General features: G+C 38.3%; 1 protein-coding gene across 7 annotated transcripts in view; it reads right to left on the minus strand.

The window, feature by feature from the left end:
• SIPA1L1 (signal induced proliferation associated 1 like 1) overlaps positions 1–21797 on the minus strand; it is a 208887-nt gene that overhangs the window by 62408 nt on the left and 124682 nt on the right. For all 7 annotated transcript variants that reach the window (XM_032690200.1, XM_032690204.1, XM_032690201.1 and 4 more), the window contains 3 exons: positions 14844–16664; positions 5448–5578; positions 4642–4830 (listed from right to left, as the gene is read on the minus strand). In XM_032690200.1, the coding sequence (XP_032546091.1) occupies positions 4642–4830; positions 5448–5578; positions 14844–16341 (1818 nt within the window). In that variant the 5' untranslated portion in view covers positions 16342–16664. The remainder of the gene's footprint in view (positions 1–4641; positions 4831–5447; positions 5579–14843; positions 16665–21797) is intronic.

Consider the following 21797-nt stretch of genomic DNA (forward strand, 5'->3'; position numbering starts at 1 on the left):
GTGCACACAATGCTCAAAATAATTCAGATACAGATGGATGGTACGCGGAGGTTTTTTTGTAAAACATTCTGCATGATTCTGTGTTTGATTAAGACGTAAATCTTCTCAGGAATCAAGGAAGATAGATGAGGTTTATGGGTGCATTTCTGTGATCTCTGCTTAGCTGCTGAACTACATGATCCCACTCACTGCATTCTTACTGCCTCAGAGAAGCCAAACTTCGTGCCTTTGCCCACAGGGTCACATGTGCCCTCACAGAAAACCTGGTCCAGCTACTGCTGACATGTGGGAAGGGGGGAGCCAGGAAAGGTGGTGAGAAGGTGGCACGGCTGCTGCTCCTGCCAGAGCGACTGTCATCACTTTCCACATCATCAATAGCAGGCCCTACCTTGGACCATTTGGGCGTCTGCTACTCAGATACACTTTCTCTCCAGGCCCAAGGAAACAGGATGGATACAAGTGTTTCATGGGACCACAATACCTTATCTGCACTGCTAAATACAGTAGATTCTAGTCATGTTACTTAAACAAGTCAGGACAAAAAAAGCCATCCTCATCAACCACACACTATTTAAACTTTAATTTCAGGTGAAGAAAGTATTTTCAAGGACATAAACATAAACGGGATCTGCAGGATTCATGAGCAAGCAAGCAACTGTCCTTTACCACTTTGAAAATGTCAGCCTAGGAAACTAAACAAGGACTATGCGAAGAGCAGGATATGCCTTCTATCTGTGTTCTTAGATTTGCTAATTTTTGAAAAAAAGAAGTTTCCTAAGAACAACACAAGTTGGTATTTTTGAATCAAAAAAACCACATTTCTGGAGAAATAAAGGGATGCAGTCCCCATTATTACACCTCCTTCTGATAAATCTAGGGTCCTTAGAAGTATATTAACTCCAAGAAAAAGATAAAAAAGAAGTCGAAGAATGAATTCTCTTGTGGTAAAAACTACTAAAGTAGCAGCTTCATTTGAATAATCTTGAAGTATTTACGTATTTATATATGTAGGAAAAGTGAACTTTAAGTATTTATCTAGCACCCAGTGCAAGACAGCAGAAAGCATATCTTGGATTTAACCAGTCAGCAAGTTTATATTATGAACAGGGAATTATATTAAGAACCAGTTGACATTTTGCAGTATTTCTGTGAATGAGGAAATGCCACAAAGATTAACTTCTACTGGAATAAATCAGTAATTGCCCTGATATTCAAATTTGTAACTCAGATTTGAAAGCAAGCCTACAGTAACTTACCATGAACTTTGTATTCAAGGCAAAGATTAGTAGATGGCAATTATTAAAGAAGCTAGCACAGTCCTAGAAGTGACTGGATTCCTTTGTAACACAGAACCATTCAAATGAATGCATTTTAGTAAATCCAATAAAAGAATATCAAGGTAACAAGCAACGTGGACCATATGTACAGAATGCAGATGTTATCACAGCTCTAGCAATCTAAGTAAAGAACATGCAACTTCATGTACAACACCACTACAAAATTAGAGCAAGAAGAATATTCCCATTCTGACACTGAATGACATGTGCAGATATTGAAAGAGTAGAAGAGAGAGAGCTCAGCCGTAAAAGTGATATGAAATTCAGAGAAAATCTGTTGCAGCGAAAGACTTGAAAAGTGCAATCTGTTTAGTTTATCATAAACAAGACCAACAGATGATTTAATCACTGCATACAAAAACCTTTGCTGGGAAAAAAATCTCACACCAAAATGACTTTTAAGATGTAGCAGAGAAAAATATCAGAAGTCTTGAAGCTGAAAGCAGATAAATTTAAATACAGAATTGCAAATTTTTAAATATGAAAACAACCAATTGCTTTAAGACCTCACTCAAATATAAAAAACACATCTTATTCTAAGTAAAACTGGTGCATGCAAATTTGGCTCAATGAAGGGATTACTGGGTGAAATTTAATGGCTAAATCAGGCTAAGGTGACTTTGTAGACTTAACTCTTAAATTCACAAAACATCTTATTTGCTATATCAAATGGGCACCTGTTCATGCCGTAATGAAACAGTGTGACACTCAGCAAGATGAAGTGAACAACATTCTGTGTACCTAATTAGCAGAGCAGCTGTTACCCATTTTTTTTGTTAGCTTAGAATTGATAAAAAAATGCAGCTTCTAATTAGTACAGAATGCGCTTACCTTTTTCTGTTAGAAGTGTCAAACTGTTTCATTACCACAAAACCAAAAAATACTTTGATGTAGATAATAAAAATTTAACTATCACTTGTCCTTAATGATTTTTTAAAAGTTTAAGTATTAACAGAAAACCATACTGTATATCAAACTGTGGGAGCTTAATGACATATAGGATATGAAATAAGGATAATTTCACCCCAGACTTTTGTTAGATATCATAGAATTATGGGTTGGAAGAGGCCTTCAAGATCATATAGTTTCAACCCTCCTACCCTGGGCAGGGACACCTTCCAATAGACCAAGTTGCTCAGAGCACCATCCAGCCTAGCCTTGAACATTTCCAAGGATGGGACATCCACAACTTCTCTGGGAAACCTAGTCCAGTGTCTCACCACCCTCACAGCAAATAACTTCCTCCTAATATCTAATCTAAACTTACTCTCAGTTTGAAGCCATTCCCCCTTCTCCTGTCATTACAGACTCTTCTAAAAAAGTCTCTCTCCATGTTTCTTATAGGCTTCCTTCAGATACTGGATGGCCACAATTAGGTCACCCCAAAGCCTTCTCTTTTCCAGGCTGAACAAATCCAATCCTCTCAGCCTTTCCTCATCAGAGAGGTGCTCCACCCTTGTAATCATCTTGGTGGCCCTTCTCTGGACTCGCTCCAACAGGTCGATGTCCTTCCTGTACAGGGGACCCCAGAGCTGGATGCAGTGTTCCAGGTGGGGTCTCACTAGAGCAGAGGGGCAGAATTCCCTCCCTCACCCTGCTGGCCATGCTGCTTTTGATGCAGCCCAGGACACAATCGGCTTTCTGGGCTGCAAGTGCACATTGACAGCCCATGTCCAGTCTCTCATCCACCAGCACTCCCACAGCCCTTCTCGACAGGGCTGCTCTCCATCTGTTCATCTCCCAGCCTGTACTGATACTGAGGGCTGCTCGACACAGGTGCAGCACCTTGCACTTGGTCTTATTAAACCTTGTGAGATTCCCATGGGCCCACTTGTTGATGCCGTCCTGTTCTTAGGTGTGTCAACCACACCACTCATCTTGGTGTTGTCTGCAAATCTGCTGAGGGTGCACTTGATCCCTTTGTCTGTGTCACTAATGAAGATATTAAATAATACTGGTCCCAATACAGACCCTTGAGCAACACTACTGGTCACTGATGTCCATCAGGACCGAGCCATTGACTGCTACCCTCTGGATATGACCATCCAACCAATTCCTTATCCACCAAACAGTCCACTTATCAAATCCATGTCTTTCCAATTTAGAGAGCAGGATGTTGTGTGGGACCACGTCAAAGGCTTTACAGAAGTCCAGATAAATGACATCTGCAGCTCTTCCCTTGTCCACTGATGTAGTCGCTCCATCATAGAAGGCCACTAGGTTGGTCAGGCAAGACTTGCCCTTGGTGGAGCCATGCTGGCTCAAATCAGTTCCATGTGCTTTAGCATAACCTCTAGGAGGATCTGTTCCATGATCTCCCCAGGCACAGGAGTGAGCCTGAAAGGTCAGTAGTTCCCAGGGTCCTCCTTTCCACCCTTTCTAAAAATGTGTACAATGTTTTCTCTTTTCCAGTCACCTGGGACTTCATCTCACTGCCATCACTTTTGAAATATCAAGGAGAGTGGCTTGACAACTACGTCAGCCAATTCCCTGAGGACTCTGGGAAGCATCTCATTGGGTCCTACAGACTTGTGTACATTCATGCTCATCAGGTGGTCATGAACCTGATTTTCTCTTACAGTTGGAGGGACCCAGTTCCCATCCTGCTGTCCATCCACTAGAGAGGCATGGGAAGAGAGGATGCTAGGGAAGGCAGGCATACTCAGAGCTGTTAAATATTACTAATGAAGTTTTTAATCATAATATTCACTTTACTCATGGACTTTCATTTTGCTAAGTCTAAGCTGTATAGCTAATGAGCCTCAGTTCCATCTTTAAAAGACCAGGAGGCTATCACCTAATTGAAAACCATTTGTATGAAGAAGAGACTTAGAATATTTTACCATGTAGTTTGTTTCAGGAGAAGAAAAAAAACCCCAACAAAAGAAAAAGAGACAGCCCTGGTCATGGCTGAGCCAATACAATACTACAATGAAACATTTAATTACATGGAAGACTTTTCTTATTATTATAATAGCAGTAAGAAAAACAGAACAAAACTCCCTCCCCCTCACAGTCTTTGAAAAACAATAACATAGGCTCTTTTGACATAAACTAAAATGAACAACTGTCATAACATTAATCTAAAACTTTACGCTACATAGAGAAACGAACTTGATATCATATATACCAAATATTCTGTAAACCTTGGGGTAACTACATGCAACCCAACTCTCCCTACAGATGACAAGTTTTAGTTTAAATGAGGCATTTCAATAGACCGACTCTAATCACTTAAAGGTAGAAGATAGTTTTGCAACTCATGGCAGTAATCATTTATGTAATTCTATAACTCTGCACTTACCCCTTGTTCATCAAGCTTCATAAGCTGTTCTGTGACTTTTGGAGTGTTGAAGGCCAGCCTGAGACAATGGATATTCAGCTCTGGAACCACATACTCCAGCACTTCTTTTAGGGGCAGTCCTCTGGCTGTGCAATGCTTTGCAGTGGAAGGAATAGCATCTTCCAGCACAGAGCCTCTTAATGTCATGAGCTAAGGACACAAAACAAAAATAGTATATATACTGAATTATGCACTGAGACTGATTAGCAATAGCAGTGGAACAAAACATACTGTTTTTTCAATTTTCAGTAGAGATTAAGGACATTAAGTAATTTCTGTTGGCATGAAACAGACATACACAAAATGTCACTCACTGATAGCTAACAGTAATCAGACTATTTTGAATGATTCATCAGATTTAAGTTTTACAGGAAACTACTACGTAGAAAAACTAGTATTAGTATAGTATTTCTAACAGAGTACTGAAAAATAAAAAAAGTATGTTTCTCAGGTCTACTCACGGTCACATATAAAAGTGGAGAAAGTAATTTCCCTCCTCTTTGCTTGCTTCTAGCTAATATAGCTCCTATAAGTTTCTCAATCTTTAACCAAAATGACCTTCACATTTTCCTCTGTATTGGATGTTATGGAATAACTAATTTACATATATTCTGTGCCAGATAAACATGTGGTGTAATTTTGTCAGGAGGTTCCTGGATTTTACAGAAATCTGTTATCAATGCTGAAAAGCACACAAACCCCATACATGCCACCTGGTTTTGCCTGCTTGCTTCTAGCTTCTATACTAACACTCCTGAACTGCTTACCTCACTGGTTCTGAATATGATCCGGTAGTTGTACTGAGGTCCATTTTCTTTGATTTCCTCTGGCTTCTCTCTTCTTATACTCACAGCTACCGGACCCAGGTTCTCATCTGCCCCAAAATAGTTCCAGTGTTCTTGCATAGGAGAAAAGAAAAAAAAAAGTCTGCCTTACTTCTTACACATCAACTGTATTTTCACACTTGACTGTTATATTGGGAATGCAGATATGCTCTTGTTGACTCAATGGAGCTGGCAGTTTAAGTGGTACCAGGAAGTCACTCTTGTGCTTCAGTTCTATCATGAGCTCTGTTTATACAAGAAGGCTGAAATTCAACATGGCATCACTGCTTAAATAGGTCTAAAACAGGATATACCTCTTACATCTTATACTGACATCTGTTTCATTCACATTGAGCTAAGTAATATAACCAATTTCCCTCCTCTTAAAAATAAAAAGAAGGAAGCCAAATACACCAAAGTGGGAAACTCAACACCCTACATTAAAAGAGAAATGGCAAACAACTGCACTTGGCAAAGGATATAAATTATTTTTGTTTGACTGGTTTTTTTGCTTTTTCCATAAAAGTAATTCAGTTCTAAAAGAGGAAAAATTGATGAAGCTGTTTTACGTGTTCATAGTAAAAAATATCAAAGCACAGTACCACACAAGAATAAAGCACAAGAAACAAAATGATGAGCATAAATATTTAACAGTGAAGTGTTCCACAACCCTGAAAGTAAATTTAAAGTACTAAAAGTTAAGTTGAAAACTAGCCTAGTAGGGAGGGCAGCAGAGAGAAAACAGGGCTGGCAAAATTGCTTATTAGCTGAACTGCAGACTATTTTGAAATATATTTTTATATTCATTTAACTGCAGACATGTGAAGACAAGTTTTACTGAAAAAATACTAGAAAAGCACATTTACAAAAATTAAAGCTCAACAATTTTTGAGATTGTTGCTGAAGGTTCTTCTGTTGAGCCTTCTGAGCATTACAAACTATCATGACTCATGACAGAGGTACATCACCATTAATGCAGCAACACATAAACAAAACTGCACATATATTAAATGACAACTGAATTTAAAGTCAAGCAGTGTACAAGAAAAGTAAGTCCCATGTCATCATTTTCCATATGCTGCATATATGAATAAATATTATGCAAAAAAATACAAAGAGCTATCTGAAAATTCAGCAATTCAGAGAAATGGGAAATTCAACGGAATGAAAAATGATGTAACTACCTTGTAAGGAAATGTAACCATACTGCCTCGACTACTACATAAAGATTACTTGTTATTCTTAAAATAACCAGAGCTTTAAAATAAGAATTTTAGGAGCAGTCTAATATGAGTTATTCTACTATAAAGATAAAATGTAAAATATATTATCATCAAGAACTGCATCCTTAAACATAGTAAAAATAGATATTGAACATATTCCATCCAAAGTGAATGCCAGTCATTTTTCCAATTAATAATCACTTGTGGTGTTAAAAAGTTGGAAGTCTCATTTTTTACTGTATTTCTTTTAAAAATTATACTTACTGATTCTTGCAAAACTTTCCTCTAATACGTTAAATACTTCTCAAGCAGGGTGCTTTCTTCTTGTGAACTTACTTGTGCCCTGGAATTACACCTTTGTCTTCACACAGCTATCCAGCCCTTTAAGCCCTTGGGGGCTCTATTCTACTCTGCCCAGTGTCTGGTATTTTATCGCCCTTTCCTCAACATTTTCCATTTAAGATTTCAAAGCAAGCAAGACATAAAAGAAACACGCTCGCAGCACTGTAAGACTTGCTTTCTACCAAATTCCTCTGCAAGTCATGAGAAGCCAACACCCTCCACAGAAATAATTAAAATCCAAAATTCTTTTAATATCTTGTGGAATATTGTGTAAATACTGGCATCAAGGTTTGGATGTCTGAAATAGTTGTGAATGGGGAAACTAGTAATAATCAGATCATTCACATAAGCCTAATTAAATCTTTATACTAGTTCACTGGTATGAGCCCAGTAAATGCCAGTGATGTTCTGTTGTTCAAAATTCCAAACTATCTTACTAGCACCTTAGTTTTTCTTCTTCCTCCATTAAGTAGCTTGCTTTTTTCCGCAGGATGTTTATAGCTTACCAGTTTATGGCAGACATGGTCAATGCAGAAGCAACACAGTCTTTGAGAACATTAGATGAATTTTATATTCAAAACCTGAGATAGCCTGGTCATCTCCACAATAAACTGCTTAGTGACTTAAAAAGAGTGATGTGGTTTTGCTTTTATAATAGAAAAATTTAAAGAAAAAAGATACGGTGGTAATACATACTAGAAAGTTCCAAACATTACATTAGTTTTCTGCATTGACAGCTGCACAAATGGTAAAATTTCTATATCCTATAACCACTCTAGCCTGCAATTAAGATAAAGAATTTTCTCAGCAGAAATTATTTTACCTCTTAAAAACACATTTAGGAAGGCTGGTAAGAGCAATGTTTGAAGCAGTATTAAAATACGCATACTATTCTGTATCATTTGATTAAGCTTTTTAACTAACTCCTATTGCTTTGGAAAAAATACATGAAGAATTATGGAATTTTACACTTCTCTACTAATAGGAAATGTCTTTTATACTCTTTCCCTTCAGTTTTCATAGGGCGGTTATCCTTCTTGCTCTCCTACGCATGTCCTCAGTTCTCTCTTCTATTCACATTTACTACAAGGTTGTTCTCTCTTTGCCTTGGTCTTCATTCTTTCTCCTCTCCTCCCCCACATCTGCATTCATTCTGCAAGCTACACTATATATCCCTGTATCTGACTACTGTTCTTTGTGGTACACTTTTTCTTGCATCTCCATCTGATTTTTCACTACATTCTGAATCTCCTTCCACCCAACAATTTTCTCTTTCCTGTTGCAGAAAAGAATTGAAGTGCACAAAGTTTAATATCCAATCTAAAGGTAGTTACTTAAGAGTTTTATTGGGAAAACTAGGGCTACATCACAACTATAATTCAAGAACTTTATGCCAAACATGAATACCATAGAAGTCAGCTTCTTTCTCCACCCCACACAGCAGTTGATTGAAAGCAACACTTCTCAAGCTTGACATTATTTAATTCAAACTACTGTTGAAAAATCTTTTAAATAAAAGACAATCAGAACAACTAGCAACAGCCATAAAATAATTTATAAATCCATACCAAACAGAAATAATTGATTGTACTAGGTCATTAAAACAGACTATATGTATTTTTAAATATTTATCATATAACTCAAAAGATACTTCCAATGAAAGAATGTAAGTGAAAATACTTATTTTCTTGGCAGATATTTATGAGTTTCCCTTGCAAAGAAAATCCAAGTAAATGCACTTGATTTTAGATATCATGTTCATGTGACGTATTCTGTGTAATCAGACTAGAAGTAAAAATCCTAAACATTTTGCATAAGAATGAAACTTGGCATCAAGCATTTTCCTCTAATCCTACATCAGCATTTACAACACTGCAAAACTCTGCCAAGCAGTCCTCTGGAAACAAGAGGGCAGCATTTTCAGAGCTTAGTCCTATAATGTCTGCAGACTGTTGCTCAGGACTAAACTGCTAACTGCAAATTTTCTGCAAGTCTAGCCACACACTTGAAAGGCACCATTTTTCGGACAGAATATGCAGCAATTTAAAGCATTAGAGCAAAGGTTGTTTTTACTGTCTATCAACAGTTACAGGAAAGCTGATCAACAGCTCATCTGTTATAAAACCAGTTCAGAAAACTATTTTACTTCTCAGTCAAGTCTTGCATTCTAAGCCAGTAAGTAAAAATTTGTCCTAAATGGTAATGGCAAAGTTAGTGACTACTGCCTGAGGATGATAGAAGCAAAACAGATGCTCTTGTTTCTTTCTATGAGAACCACTATTCCCAGACACAACTGGGGAGACAGAGAAAACAGAATGCTCTTCTGGAGTGATATGTTCTCTTTTCTAAACAGCACTTGGACAAGCTGACAGAAACAAATTTTTCTACCTCTACAGCTTTAATATTGATTATAAATAAGTCTTTAATATCAAGCTATAAATAGGTTAATAAGCATGGTTCTCCTTGAAAAATACTTCATTGCTAATAAATGACCCATTACCCAAATGCACAAACATTTGTAAGACTTTATCCGGAATACACATACGAAGTTTTTTACCCCTGGGAAAGAAATTTAATTCTCAATTAAGTTATGGCCAGACATTCAGAATTTCTAAGTAGAAAACATTATGATACTACATAAAACCAATTCTGTCTCAAATACTGTGTCCTGATCTCAACTGGGAAAGGTTCAGAGAAGGGCAACAAAACATGATTGAGGGGAATAACATGATTGAGCCTTACAAAATCATACATAGCAAGGAAAGGGGAGAAATGCAAACTTTTTCACCTAGCAGTGAGACTGTTTAATCTGACCCTAATCTTTACTCTGGAAGCCACCAGATAAAGCCAGTGAAACCTGGATCTTTATGACCAGTCTGGTCAAGCTGCACAACTCCTTGCTGCTGCAGGAGTACTATGAATGCTGAAAGTCTATCCAGAGTAACAGACATGTGGATAAACATCCAAAGATTACTAAATACAAATTATATTATCATCAGGTTGAGAAGTCCATTACCTGTGCATCTCCAGACGCTGGCAAAGTACACTTGGAAAGTCGGCCATTGCCTGAAGATAGGACTAGAAGTTCTGGGTTGACCTAAGATAACTCTTCCCTTCTTTGGGAACTGTAATTTTATGTCGAGAAGCAGTGAGTTCAAGAGTTTTGCTTCTCACCCTCTTTTTTTTTTTTTTTTTAAATACACTGACACATTGCAGTCAATGGTACAAAAATTATTTGTGCAGGCTAGACAGTTATATATTTAAGGAATAATCTCAATTTCTTAGACAGAATACATTTTCTTACATTTCAGTAAGAAGGCCTAAACAACTTGCTTCTCCTCTCTGTCAAAAAATATACTTTCTATCAAAGTTGAAGTTCATCAGCGCCTTAACATTTATTTTCTTAAAAGATCAGTTGCAAGGTTTTATACTCGTTGCCATCATAGCATAAACAAAAACGTTAGAATGGTCTCCAAGGAAAAGCAGTGCAGAAAGCAGCCCCAAAACAACTGACAGGTAGCTTCTAGAAATCCCCTCCCCTGCACCTTACATTTGGTGCCACTATGTAGAAAAGAAAAAAACCCAAAAGAGTCCTATCTGTTTTCCATCTGATTAATTAAAAAAGCACCATGTTTAGAGAGAACATTATTTCAATAATCACAACATTTTTAAGTTTTGTCCTGTGCCAGCTTACTTCAAAACATTTTTATTGTTATTTATGATCTCAGTTGTGTATTTTAGCCAATATTCTGATTTCACTTCAGAGGGTTCAGATTACAAAGCTTCCCTTGCACGCAACTGTGCAGCAAGAGCTGAAAACATACACACATTACAGCACAAGTGACAGAGCACACCAATACTGAACTGAAGCCAGTCTCACTCTGTCCAGCTACCTACTACATCTACACAAACTACAAACCCCTTCAATAAAGAGGCATCTTAAAAGAAGGGACTTGATCATATTAAACAGAGATGCCAGAAAAGACCCTGTTATCTTAACTAAAACAGGTCAGAAATTGCCTCTAATTGTCTCTTTAAGAGAACAAGGGAAAACATCATGCAAAAAACCCCATGACTGTTGTGTAAAATTCAAATAATGAACAACTTCCTTCAGTAGATTTTTTCCTATGTAGAGTTAACCTTTTTGTTCCAACTTTAATCTTACTCCAAGGTCAAATTTGTGCAACTTTCACAAGTATTTTCTTGCCCTGACTTCATCTTCTCCCCCTCTTTTTATGCACTAGTTCAGCTTATAAATCTCTAGACTTAAAATTTTCACTTAAGTCCTTCTATCAAATATACCTTTCAAAAACACCTTTAAATAGTCACCTTGCAAATACACTTTGTGTATTGTAAGAGTAGTGTTCATCTCCTGTTAGAATAAACATCTCCATGTGAATTAGTTGTGCATGAGCCTTCTGTTCGTGAACAGAGGGAAGACACTGCAATTCATATGATCCAGCAAGGTTCATTTCTCTCCACTGAGTAAAAAGGGAATCTGCACAATGAGCTCAGATATAAAGTAAAGGAGGTGAATCCAACCTTGGGAAGTGCCATTATAAAGTTCTTTTCCCAATATCTGTACCTTGTAGCATTTTTCTAATCTCCTCTAAACTGTCTCCAAGTCTGGACACTTGGCCAGAATATTATTTATCAATACCACCACTCTATAGAGGGACCAATTTCCTTTACATATAAAAGCTCATCCACTTCCATTCATTGAATTTATACAAGATTCATCCATAAATGTCATATGCAAATATTTACACTAACTAGATTAAAATATTTTAATTAATTTGGACCATGTTAGTAATACTGTAAGCTCACTTATACCTCCCCCATACACTGCTAAAATTTGAGATGCATCTATCTTTCAAGTAACAATATCTGTAAAAAATGACCTATAGATTTCACGTAGTTTAAGATTTCAGTTGGGTCACTATCAGCATCTCACCAAATCACCCTGAAGAAATTAAAATATAGACTATATGAATGCAATGGCTTTCATTTTTTTTCTTTTTTTTTAAGACACAAGATTAACTATGGAGTTTTTTCTTCTTTGTGGTAAGACCTACTTTCCATTAAATCATGCTAACTGGCATCAATAATGATTTTTAACTAACAGTTCTTTGTTGATACAGTCCCGAATTACCCGTTTTGCTATTTCAAATTGGAATAAAAACAAACTCAGGCTTACAATTCTCTCAAACATCACTTTTTACTCTTTGTAAGTTCTAGGATCACTAGGGGTTCTCCAAATCTGTGAAATTTTCCTGGTTTGAGATCTATAAAATGTATTGTTGTTGAATCAGAATTCTTTGCTTTATAGTTCTAAGACTATAATATTACCCAAGGCCTGCTGACTTGATGAGCCAATCCCACTGAAACTGTCTTTCAGCACTCTTTCCATTTATAACATCATAAAGATCCAACCACCTCTTTCAGCAAGAAAACTTCTGCATCACTACCTGCTCCATGTTGTAAAAAAAAAAAAAAAAAAAAATCGGTTACAATTTACTTCTTTGATTTTTTTTCCTGTTATGCTTCTTTATCACTATCCCATTTCATCATCTTAGTCTAAAGTTTGCTTAGGGAATAATGATACTCCACATGGTCAACAAAATGTGTTTTGCACCTGTAGAAATTTGGGGTTTGGGCATATCTAGTGAGGCTTCTGAAGTACATATTTTCAGACAAAAGTCTCTGGTAGAATCAACATCCCTGGCTTGCGCCTGCTGGACTGGACACAAGGAAAGTGAATTTAAACCCCAGTTTTACAGCTTAAGAAAAAAAATCACAGCTTCTTCTCTTCCTCCAAACCCACTCCATACACATATGTTTTTATATCTGGTTGCCCCTCATCAATGCCTTTAGGACTAAATTATGTAGATTTTATCTAATTCATCTTAATTACAACTACAAGAAATGGAAATGTAATGGTGACTGTAACTGTAGTAGCATAAGGGTGTGGTTTCCCTTAAGGAGAAGGGAAACATAAATTGCTGTTGCCTAAAGGCTGAAATTCCTTCCGCTCACACCTCCTTCCTCTTCTGCTGTTCACTCTCATTGCTCCCCTGGCAGTAGGGCTTTGATACTTCTCTGACTGCAAGGAAAGATAATATGCCTCACCAAAACTGGGGAGAAATAACCATGCAATAAACCCTAAATTTATTGTGATGGCAAGATTTCTTCTGGTTAGTAAACTCAACTGGCTTATCATGCTTTCAGAAAACAAGAGAAACACAAGTACAAGGGAGAAAAATAAAATCTTCCCCTTTTACCGATGAAGTGCTGGTAAATCAGGTCAGCTGTAGCATGAAACCGCACCTTTAGTTGCTGATCATGAAACTCAGAGTGATAAGGTATCAAATTGTTCCAAAAGCAGACATATAGGAAGGTAATCGCGGACAAAGGTCTCCAATCCCAGGGTCTCTCCTCCAAATATACCTCATCCTATATCACACATCTGGCTTACTGCTCTCAGGAAACCAATATTTTTCCTAACTTCTTTGTCTCCAAAGGATGTGGATCAACACTGTCAAAAAACATGCAGCAAAGGCTACTGCTCAGCCCTAGAAAAACTTCAGAAAGAGAAGACTGGAAAGAGTAACAAGAGCCACCCCACAATGCAGGGATAAAGAGACGAGAGACGGACGTATTTTGAAGGCAAGAGAAAAATGGGAGATGAGATTATTACCAATAACATACGGTTAAGAAGTTACAGGGTGATTTTAACTGACTTAATTCTAACCAGGCATCCCTATTGTTTTTATCTGCAGGAAACAAGCTCTTTTGAGCTGCGTTCACTGAAGAGAAGAAAACCAGTCCTGATCATTGGTAGGTAAGGAACGCGCACTCTTCAGGTCAGTCAGACCAGTTCTATCCATCAGGAGATACCACAGCGAGGCACACAAACCTGCAGACAGAACTCAAACTTTAAAGGACTTTGGTCTGCACTCCCTTTTTGATCGTTTCCAGAATCAGGAAGAACGGACAGCGAGATCTTCATCTTATGGTGCCACCATCACTTTGGTGAGAGGGGTATTTGGTTAAAGATTGGGCTTTGCTCTTTTCTACAGGTCAAAAAAGTTTGGTGTTGTTTGGGGTTTTTAATCCCTCCCATATGCCTCCAAGGGAAATTATAATCCTTGGTTTCACAGCAGAACCATGTGATAAAAAAACCTGTAATCAGGCTTTTCAAATATGTTGTTATCATTGCAACATGGATATATGTGTGTGTATGCTGATATTTATATAGTGATAGTTTGTGTCTACAAAATCTGACAGATTAGAATTTTCTTTCCAGAATGATGGCTGTAATGAAAATAGTGAGTGAGGAAGACAGAATTTTATCTTTGTTTATACTGATTATTTATTGTTAGATGCACAATTACTATTTATTCCAAGATGTGCATTCCACTAAATCCTCAGTACATCAAGTCTTGCTATGAAAGGAAGAAAGTTCTTCTATTCTACAATTTTATTTTCTGGTTTTAATCTTTCAAATGTCAACCCCTGCCCCCTCCCAAGAATAACAAAGCTGTGTTTCAAGAAATTTATAATTTGTAGCCATTTCTGTCATATATATCAGTAATAAAATCCTCAACATTCTTATATTCCAACACTGTGAAAGACTATTTGATATAGCACGTAATGTGCAGAAACATACCATGCTTAAGCACTGATGATTAAAGACATACATAATTCTTGCAAATACTATTAAACATCAACTGAATTTTGCATGTCTGTTCAAGGAGAAATAAAATTTACCTACCTTTCTGGTAGAAGAATTTTCGGTAATAATATGCACCAAGGTCTACATGTTCAACGATGTATCTTTTCACTCTGTCTAGGTGTAAAATCAGATTCTCCTTGGGAACTTCCAGAACTGCAACTCCGGCATTTGTGCAATGAGAACTCAGAGTCGACTCAAATGAGGCACTTTCACACCCACTGAAGGAACCTGAATTAGATTTGGAAAGGCTGATCTTCCTCTCCCCTTCCCCACCAATCTCATTACGAAAATAAGGACAACTCATCACTAGTTCATTGCTTTTATCGTCCCCCTGGTCCATATTGAGACTTCCTTTTGAATTCAGGTCTTCAGTGCTGCCCATTGGAGAATTGAAACTTGCAGAATGGGACAAGGGTCCAGAAACAAGTGATGCTACAGCAGCAGCAGATGCACCTGTTGTTGTGTTCCTTCTTTTAATAACATTATGCCTGTTGATTGCTGCTTCATTTAAATCAAATAAAATACTCTGTACATCATAATGAGCGAAACACTTCGGACAAGTCCAAGGCTTGATGCTATCTTCTGACCTATTATCTTCAAGATCTGAAGACTTCCCAAGTTCCCCTTCACCTTTGGCATTGCGCAGCTTACGAAAAATAGATGAATCTCCTGTCTCTGATTTTGAGCGTCTCTTGAGTGGTTTCTCCCTTTCCTTAAAGAGTCTCAGGTTTTCCCTTTGAGTAATAGGTCCATCTATCACATCTAGAGAGAACCCTGAACCTTTGCTTCCACTGGCAATCAGGAGCTCACCAAGCTTAGCTGTGGCTGGGCTTCTCTGATCAGACTTTTCATCTTTATAGCCCTTCAGTAAGTCAAAAAAACTTTCCCCTGAAGTTCCCTGCTTATCTATGGAAGATGTGCTGCCATACTCCCTGTGCAGAGACGGGCCAGATTTAAACGTGGGTGAAATACATTCATCAAAACTATCCACATCCAGCTCACTTATGGTAATGTCGCTGTTGCTGCGCTGTCGTATTCTGCGAAGAGCTTTCCTTGGGGAACTGGGATAGCCATCAGGTGTAAGAAACCTGGAATCTAGATTCTCAGATTGTCTGGTCTTGTTTTTAAGTGTGCTCTGGATGCTCTTCAACATGACAGAATCACTAGCGTTCAGGTTAACAGAACTTCCCTGACTCCCAGGACTGCTTTTAGAAGACATGCTGTCAAGGCAACTTGACGTTTCAATATCTTGACTAGATCTGCTTGTTTCCTTGATGTTCTCCTTCCTTGGGGGCCAATCAGCAATCCTTGCCCTGACCCCCATCTTGGGGACTCCAGGAGTAGAGGTAACATGATGGGAACTCTCATTTCGAGGAGGTCCAACTGGTGCCATGACTGCAGATCCTAAGCTGCCATTCTGTGACCTAAAGCGCCTCATATAGAAATCATCCGAGTGGACTTTTGAGGTGCCATCTGTTCCAACTGATACCCCAGTGGCAACAGCCCTTTCGGTCTGGGACCGCTTCAAGCTGGTCATGGTCTTTCAGTATGTTCAACCTTAGTAAGTTCCAAGAGAAGACACAGTCATTTCTGCTTTTTAAATGCACAGTTCTCTTTTGGAGAATAGTCTCCAAAATATACAATGGTTGCATGAGATCTTAATCATGGATACTTAAGGACACAGTTAAATGCAGGATGTCCAGAAAATTCAGATATTCAGTAGGTTTTGATAAGTAATAATTTCCTTGAACTTCTGCATTTTAAGAAGTAGCCATGATCCAATACATTCAAATTGCTTTAACATCACTCGTGTTCCAAAATGTCAGAGTTGTAATCCCATCATTTATGCTTCTTTTAAGCCTAGAGTAGAAAAAAGAGAGATAAAATAATTATTTATTTAATAACATATAAGTTTTTTGGCAACTGAAACTATCAAAATAATTATTACACATAATTAATATTTTTAATAAACGTGCTTTTAAATCTTGTTGATCATCATCTCAAAAGTGCAGAGCTGTGTTATGTGGTGGTGAGGAGTTTTCTAAATATTGTTGGGTTGCCTTCTGAAAACTTCCAGATTTTGATTCCACACATAAATACGTTTTCCTTATGAACTGATTAGTGGTACTGTTACAATGCACAAGTAGGGAGGTAATTTCCTCAGCTGAAGGACACATACAGCATTTCCCAGGGAAGTTAGATAGGAGCCAAATCAGAACTACATAAACACTTAAAAGAATTTGCCATTTACAAGTCCTACATCCTTGGTTGCAATTAGATATTAACAATGCCTATTCAACTTTTCCATTAATGTAATTAACTGACATGCTAACAAAAATGCTTATTAGCACAAAGATTACAAAATTATAATAGAGAGAATGGCTGTCAATAACATTTATTTTGTGCTTTGCACAGCCTTATTTGCAGATTAGCTGCATAGTCCAGAAAGTATGTATCACCTCTGCAGAGTTCACAACAAAAAGGTTAAAGCTTAACAGAAACACATACTTTTAAGTAACTTGACAAGAAAAGTTTCATTTTCCCTGGCTAACAAAATATTGTCTGCCACAGCTCCTGTATAATCCGGCTTTACAAAGTCATACAAATTAAATGGTTTCCCATACCTCATTAGTACTGAAGTGATTAGAAAGCATTTTGTATACTGCCCTTTGAGGAGCTAAAAAAAATAATCCACAAATACATCATTGCTAGTAGAAGACAAAAGCACGGGATTGTCAAGATAAAAATCTTGCACTGCTCTGTACATCCTTTAACACAAAGAAGTTAATAATTTTCAAAGGCTGAACCAATCACACAAAATGTGGCCTTTAAATATTTGCCAAATGTGCGCAAAGAGATGCTGCTGAACCAGCACTACATTCACAATACAGTATTGTCTACAAATCAAAGCTTTCTCATGCGTCCGGGCAAACTAGTACTTTCTGCAGTCTCAGAACTACAATACTTTGCACCACACTAATTAAATACCAAGCCAGGGCACTTTCTGCCTCCAAAGACATCATGTTTTAACTTCACTTGCCATATACTACACCTCTTTGAAATAGCTGCTGTTTATATAAAGCTCAACATGTAAGGAATACTTAAAATGCATACTGACTGTATCACACACAAGAAGAAGGTACAAGTCACTTAGGGTATTACTGTATTTGCACAGCCATTTACATAAATGCAGCTCTTTTCCTTATAATGTTTCTAAAGTCATAGGATCATGCAATGGTTCAAGTTGGAAGGGACCCTAAAGATCATCTAGTTCCAACCACTCCCCCCCACCATGAGCAGGGATGCCACCCCCTTGATCAGGTCTTGAACATCTCCAGGGATAGGGCATCCACAACTTCTCTGGGCAGTCTGTTCCAGTGCCTCAGCACCCTCACAGTAAAGAACTTCTTTCTACCATCTAAACTAAATTAGATGCCCGGGAGAGATGTGACCGCGGTGGCCAGGGCTGGGGCTGGGGCCAGGACCGGGACTGGGACCACGGCCCGGCAGAGAGTGGCCCCACAACCCCCAGGTCCGCCTTGCGAACAGCCCGTGCTCAAGCCCATCCTGCCCGAGGAGCCAAGCCGGGCCAGGCCAAGGGGTGCAGGGGCACCCCATGAACTGGGCCAGACGGTGGCCAGACCGAGGATGCTGGAGCAGGTGGATACATGAAAGAGAGTAACCTGTGGGAGGCCCAGGATGAAGCGGGGTCCTGCAGGAGATTTGCAGCCTGTGGAGAGAGGAGCCCATGCCAGAACAGGTTATTCCCAGACAGGACTTGACTCATGGCCCTGTGGGGGACCCACATCGGTGTAACTCATCTGTCAAGGACTGCATCCTATGAAAAACCATCGGGGTATAGAGACCCCCTGCACCCCATGGAGGAATGACCTTCGGGACAGCAGATATGGAAGACCTGCAGCCCGGGGAGGGGGGGTGGACCCACGCTGGAGAGGTCCATCAAGGACTGTTACCCATGGGAGGGACCCCATGGAGCAGGGGAAGGACTCAGAGCTTTAGCCCCCCCCTGTAACCCGTGGTGAGGACCGTGGTGAAGCAGGTTGTCCCCCTGCAGTCCATGGAAGAGTGACCTACGGGACAGCAGATTTGGAAGACCTGTTGCCCTAGGGGTGGCCTTCTTTCCCTGCACTGCTGCGGGGGGAGGAAGGAGAACATGGAAGGAAGGAGGGGTGGTTGGAAAGTGTGTTTAAGACTGTTTTATTTCTCACTCTTTAGCTCTTATCCTGTTAGTAATAAATTTTAGTACCATCCTCATGCTGAGTTTTGTTTTTCCTGTGTGACTTCTCTTAGCAATTTTCATGGGTGCCTAGAATCCCGCCAGGGTCAACTCATGACAATTTAACATAAAACAGGCAGAAGTAAAAGTGTCCACTACCACATGCTCCTCTTCATAGTCTACAGTGAAAGCAAAGATTTCTGTCTTTCTCCCTTCTCCTTCCAACATCAGTATCTCTGAAAGCAAAGTATATATCTCCTCCCACTCAAGTGCTGGTTATAAAGAAACAGATAACCAACTACTACAAATTCCTCATTAATTTAAGGGCAGAATTTCACTCTCAATTTTTAGCAAGTCTCAAAATTACCAAGTTTGGTGGTGACCAGTTACCCCTATCCCCCAAATTATTTTTTTTCCTTTAAAAAGTTCCAGGACAACAATCCTAAATAAGTAAGGATATGCATACATATATACATACATATATATATAAAAAACTCCCAAACATATATGCAGTCATACATGAGAAAATACAACTAAGTGGTCTATTTAAGTTATTCTTGACCTGTTGTATGTACGGTACTGTCATTAATTACAGAACCACACAGTATATTTTCCAAAGGAAATTTTCTATTCCTGACTCAGCTTTAAAAATTTCTGTCTCTGGAGACCACCTGTTTCAGGTTCTGCAGGTTTTTGCAGCTGTCATCCCTCATCTGCTGCAGTAGCTGGAATACAGGCCATAAATGATTAGGGTAATAGTTAATATCATACGTGGAAGACCTTAACTCCACCCTTGCCTGTGTCTCTTTACATGAATAAATCACTTTTAAGTCAAATTTTGTGGAGACTAAAACCACCTACCTGTGTTTATTTCTCTAGACCTTCTCACCCCACTGTCTAATTTGAGACCTAACAGTCTGGTCTAAAAGGTTTGTTTAGCTCCAATGTGAAAATATTGCATTTGATAACATTAAAAACTCCTAAAGCACAAGTCCTGGGTACACCAGTTATCAGCTTTAATGGAAAATAAAAAATAATGGTAATCTGTACTTTAATCTTTTCTTATATTAATTACTTGCAAAACATGTCAGCGTCAAAGACAGGGGGTATCACACTTGATTTAAATGACCTTCAGTTACCAGTAACAGGTGCTATTTTTCAAGTGGAAAAGCTGCAGAAAATTAAATATTAAGCAGCAAAATTGCTAACACAGAATATGTGATCTATTAAAATTAGTTACAACAGCAAGATAGGCAGCATAGTACCTACCTCTAAAGACAACTGCAGCATTTGTGAAGAGAAACACTTTGTATTTTGTTACTATTTCAATATAGAAAAAATAATTCAAGGTGGAGCTATGAGTATGCAAACAGAATATGGCAAGGCCAAACTAGCATAACCAAGAAAATGTACACTTTTCCAATTCATCTGAACTTAACGAGGAGGCCAAAAAAATACCCAGATGAACAGCTACATATAAAAAGCTGTAAATGAAAACCACATGCAAAAACTACTGAAAGAGTACATGAAAATTTAGTACTGATAATATCAATTAAAAACCAGTTAAGAGAATAAGCTTGGAAAACCAATTATCTGCTTATCAGATTACATACAGTAACTACTGAAGCAGTCCAAGGATCTGTTCAAAATGGGTCTCAGATTCTTAGGACAAAGGTTATTCTTGGTTTCTTACCAGCACTAGCAGACCCTGTGTCTATTCTCAAACTCAAAATGAGCTACAAGCCTATATTCATTCTTTCCCTTTCTATTTTACCTCTTTGATCACTTTGCTCCCTCCTCCAAAACTGGTGTTATAGCTGTAGGACAAAGGACTATTCTGATAAAACTTAAAAGGTCCTCGTAGATGAATTGCAAGATAGTTTTGCAGTCCTACATCATTCTTAAAAGGTAGGTAAGTCAAGGGATATTGATTTTATATTCCTCATGACTGAAGTCAGCCACCAGAAAAATGAAGACCTATCAGTCAAGATTTCACTTAGACACCTTTGGAATACAAAGCAGTGAACAGAAGCAATTGATCAAGAAAAAATCTCACTCAAATCAGCTCAGGATAGTAAAAAAACATCAACTACTGCACAGTAATCAGTTTTTATCTTGGATCCAGGTAGCAAAATGAGATAACTCAACACCTACTTGTTAAGGTGAATGAAGAAAAGGAGATCAAGCCCGAAACATCATTTCAGATACCTTCTATTACAGTCTTTCCTAGCTTTAGTTTATGTGGGATCACGTTCTTTTTCCTTACAAAGTAGTGACTTTACCCACAACTGAGTCTTACTTGAAGAGCTTTAGTAATTACTCTGTTATCTGCTGGGAACATGATGAGACTTCAGATTGTAGAATCATGGGTGCTAATGATCCTAATACTCTGATGCTGAGAGAGAGAGAGAGAGAGAGAGAGATCTGGGGGCACCAAATTATTTATGATTCATAATGTTCCAGAGGAACATTTCATACTTCAGCATCAGCCCTCATTAAAAATGGCATTTTATAATTAAACATTTGGAAATGAGTGAATCAGTTTTCTACTTCTAGGAAAGTCTCACTTTTGCCGAGCCTCCATAACACTCACCTGCTCCACCCCAAACAGTAAAATACAGTAGAGGATGGTAAATTAAACATATTGCCAGAGATACTTTAAAATCACGAAAATGGTAGGATAAGGTGATCAGAATAACATTTTCCTGCAAGCAGTTTTAAAAAACATAAATGAAATCTCTGTTCCACAGGGTTTA

This window comes from Chiroxiphia lanceolata, chromosome 6 (genome assembly GCF_009829145.1).
Source record: "Chiroxiphia lanceolata isolate bChiLan1 chromosome 6, bChiLan1.pri, whole genome shotgun sequence".
Lineage (NCBI taxonomy): Eukaryota > Metazoa > Chordata > Aves > Passeriformes > Pipridae > Chiroxiphia > Chiroxiphia lanceolata.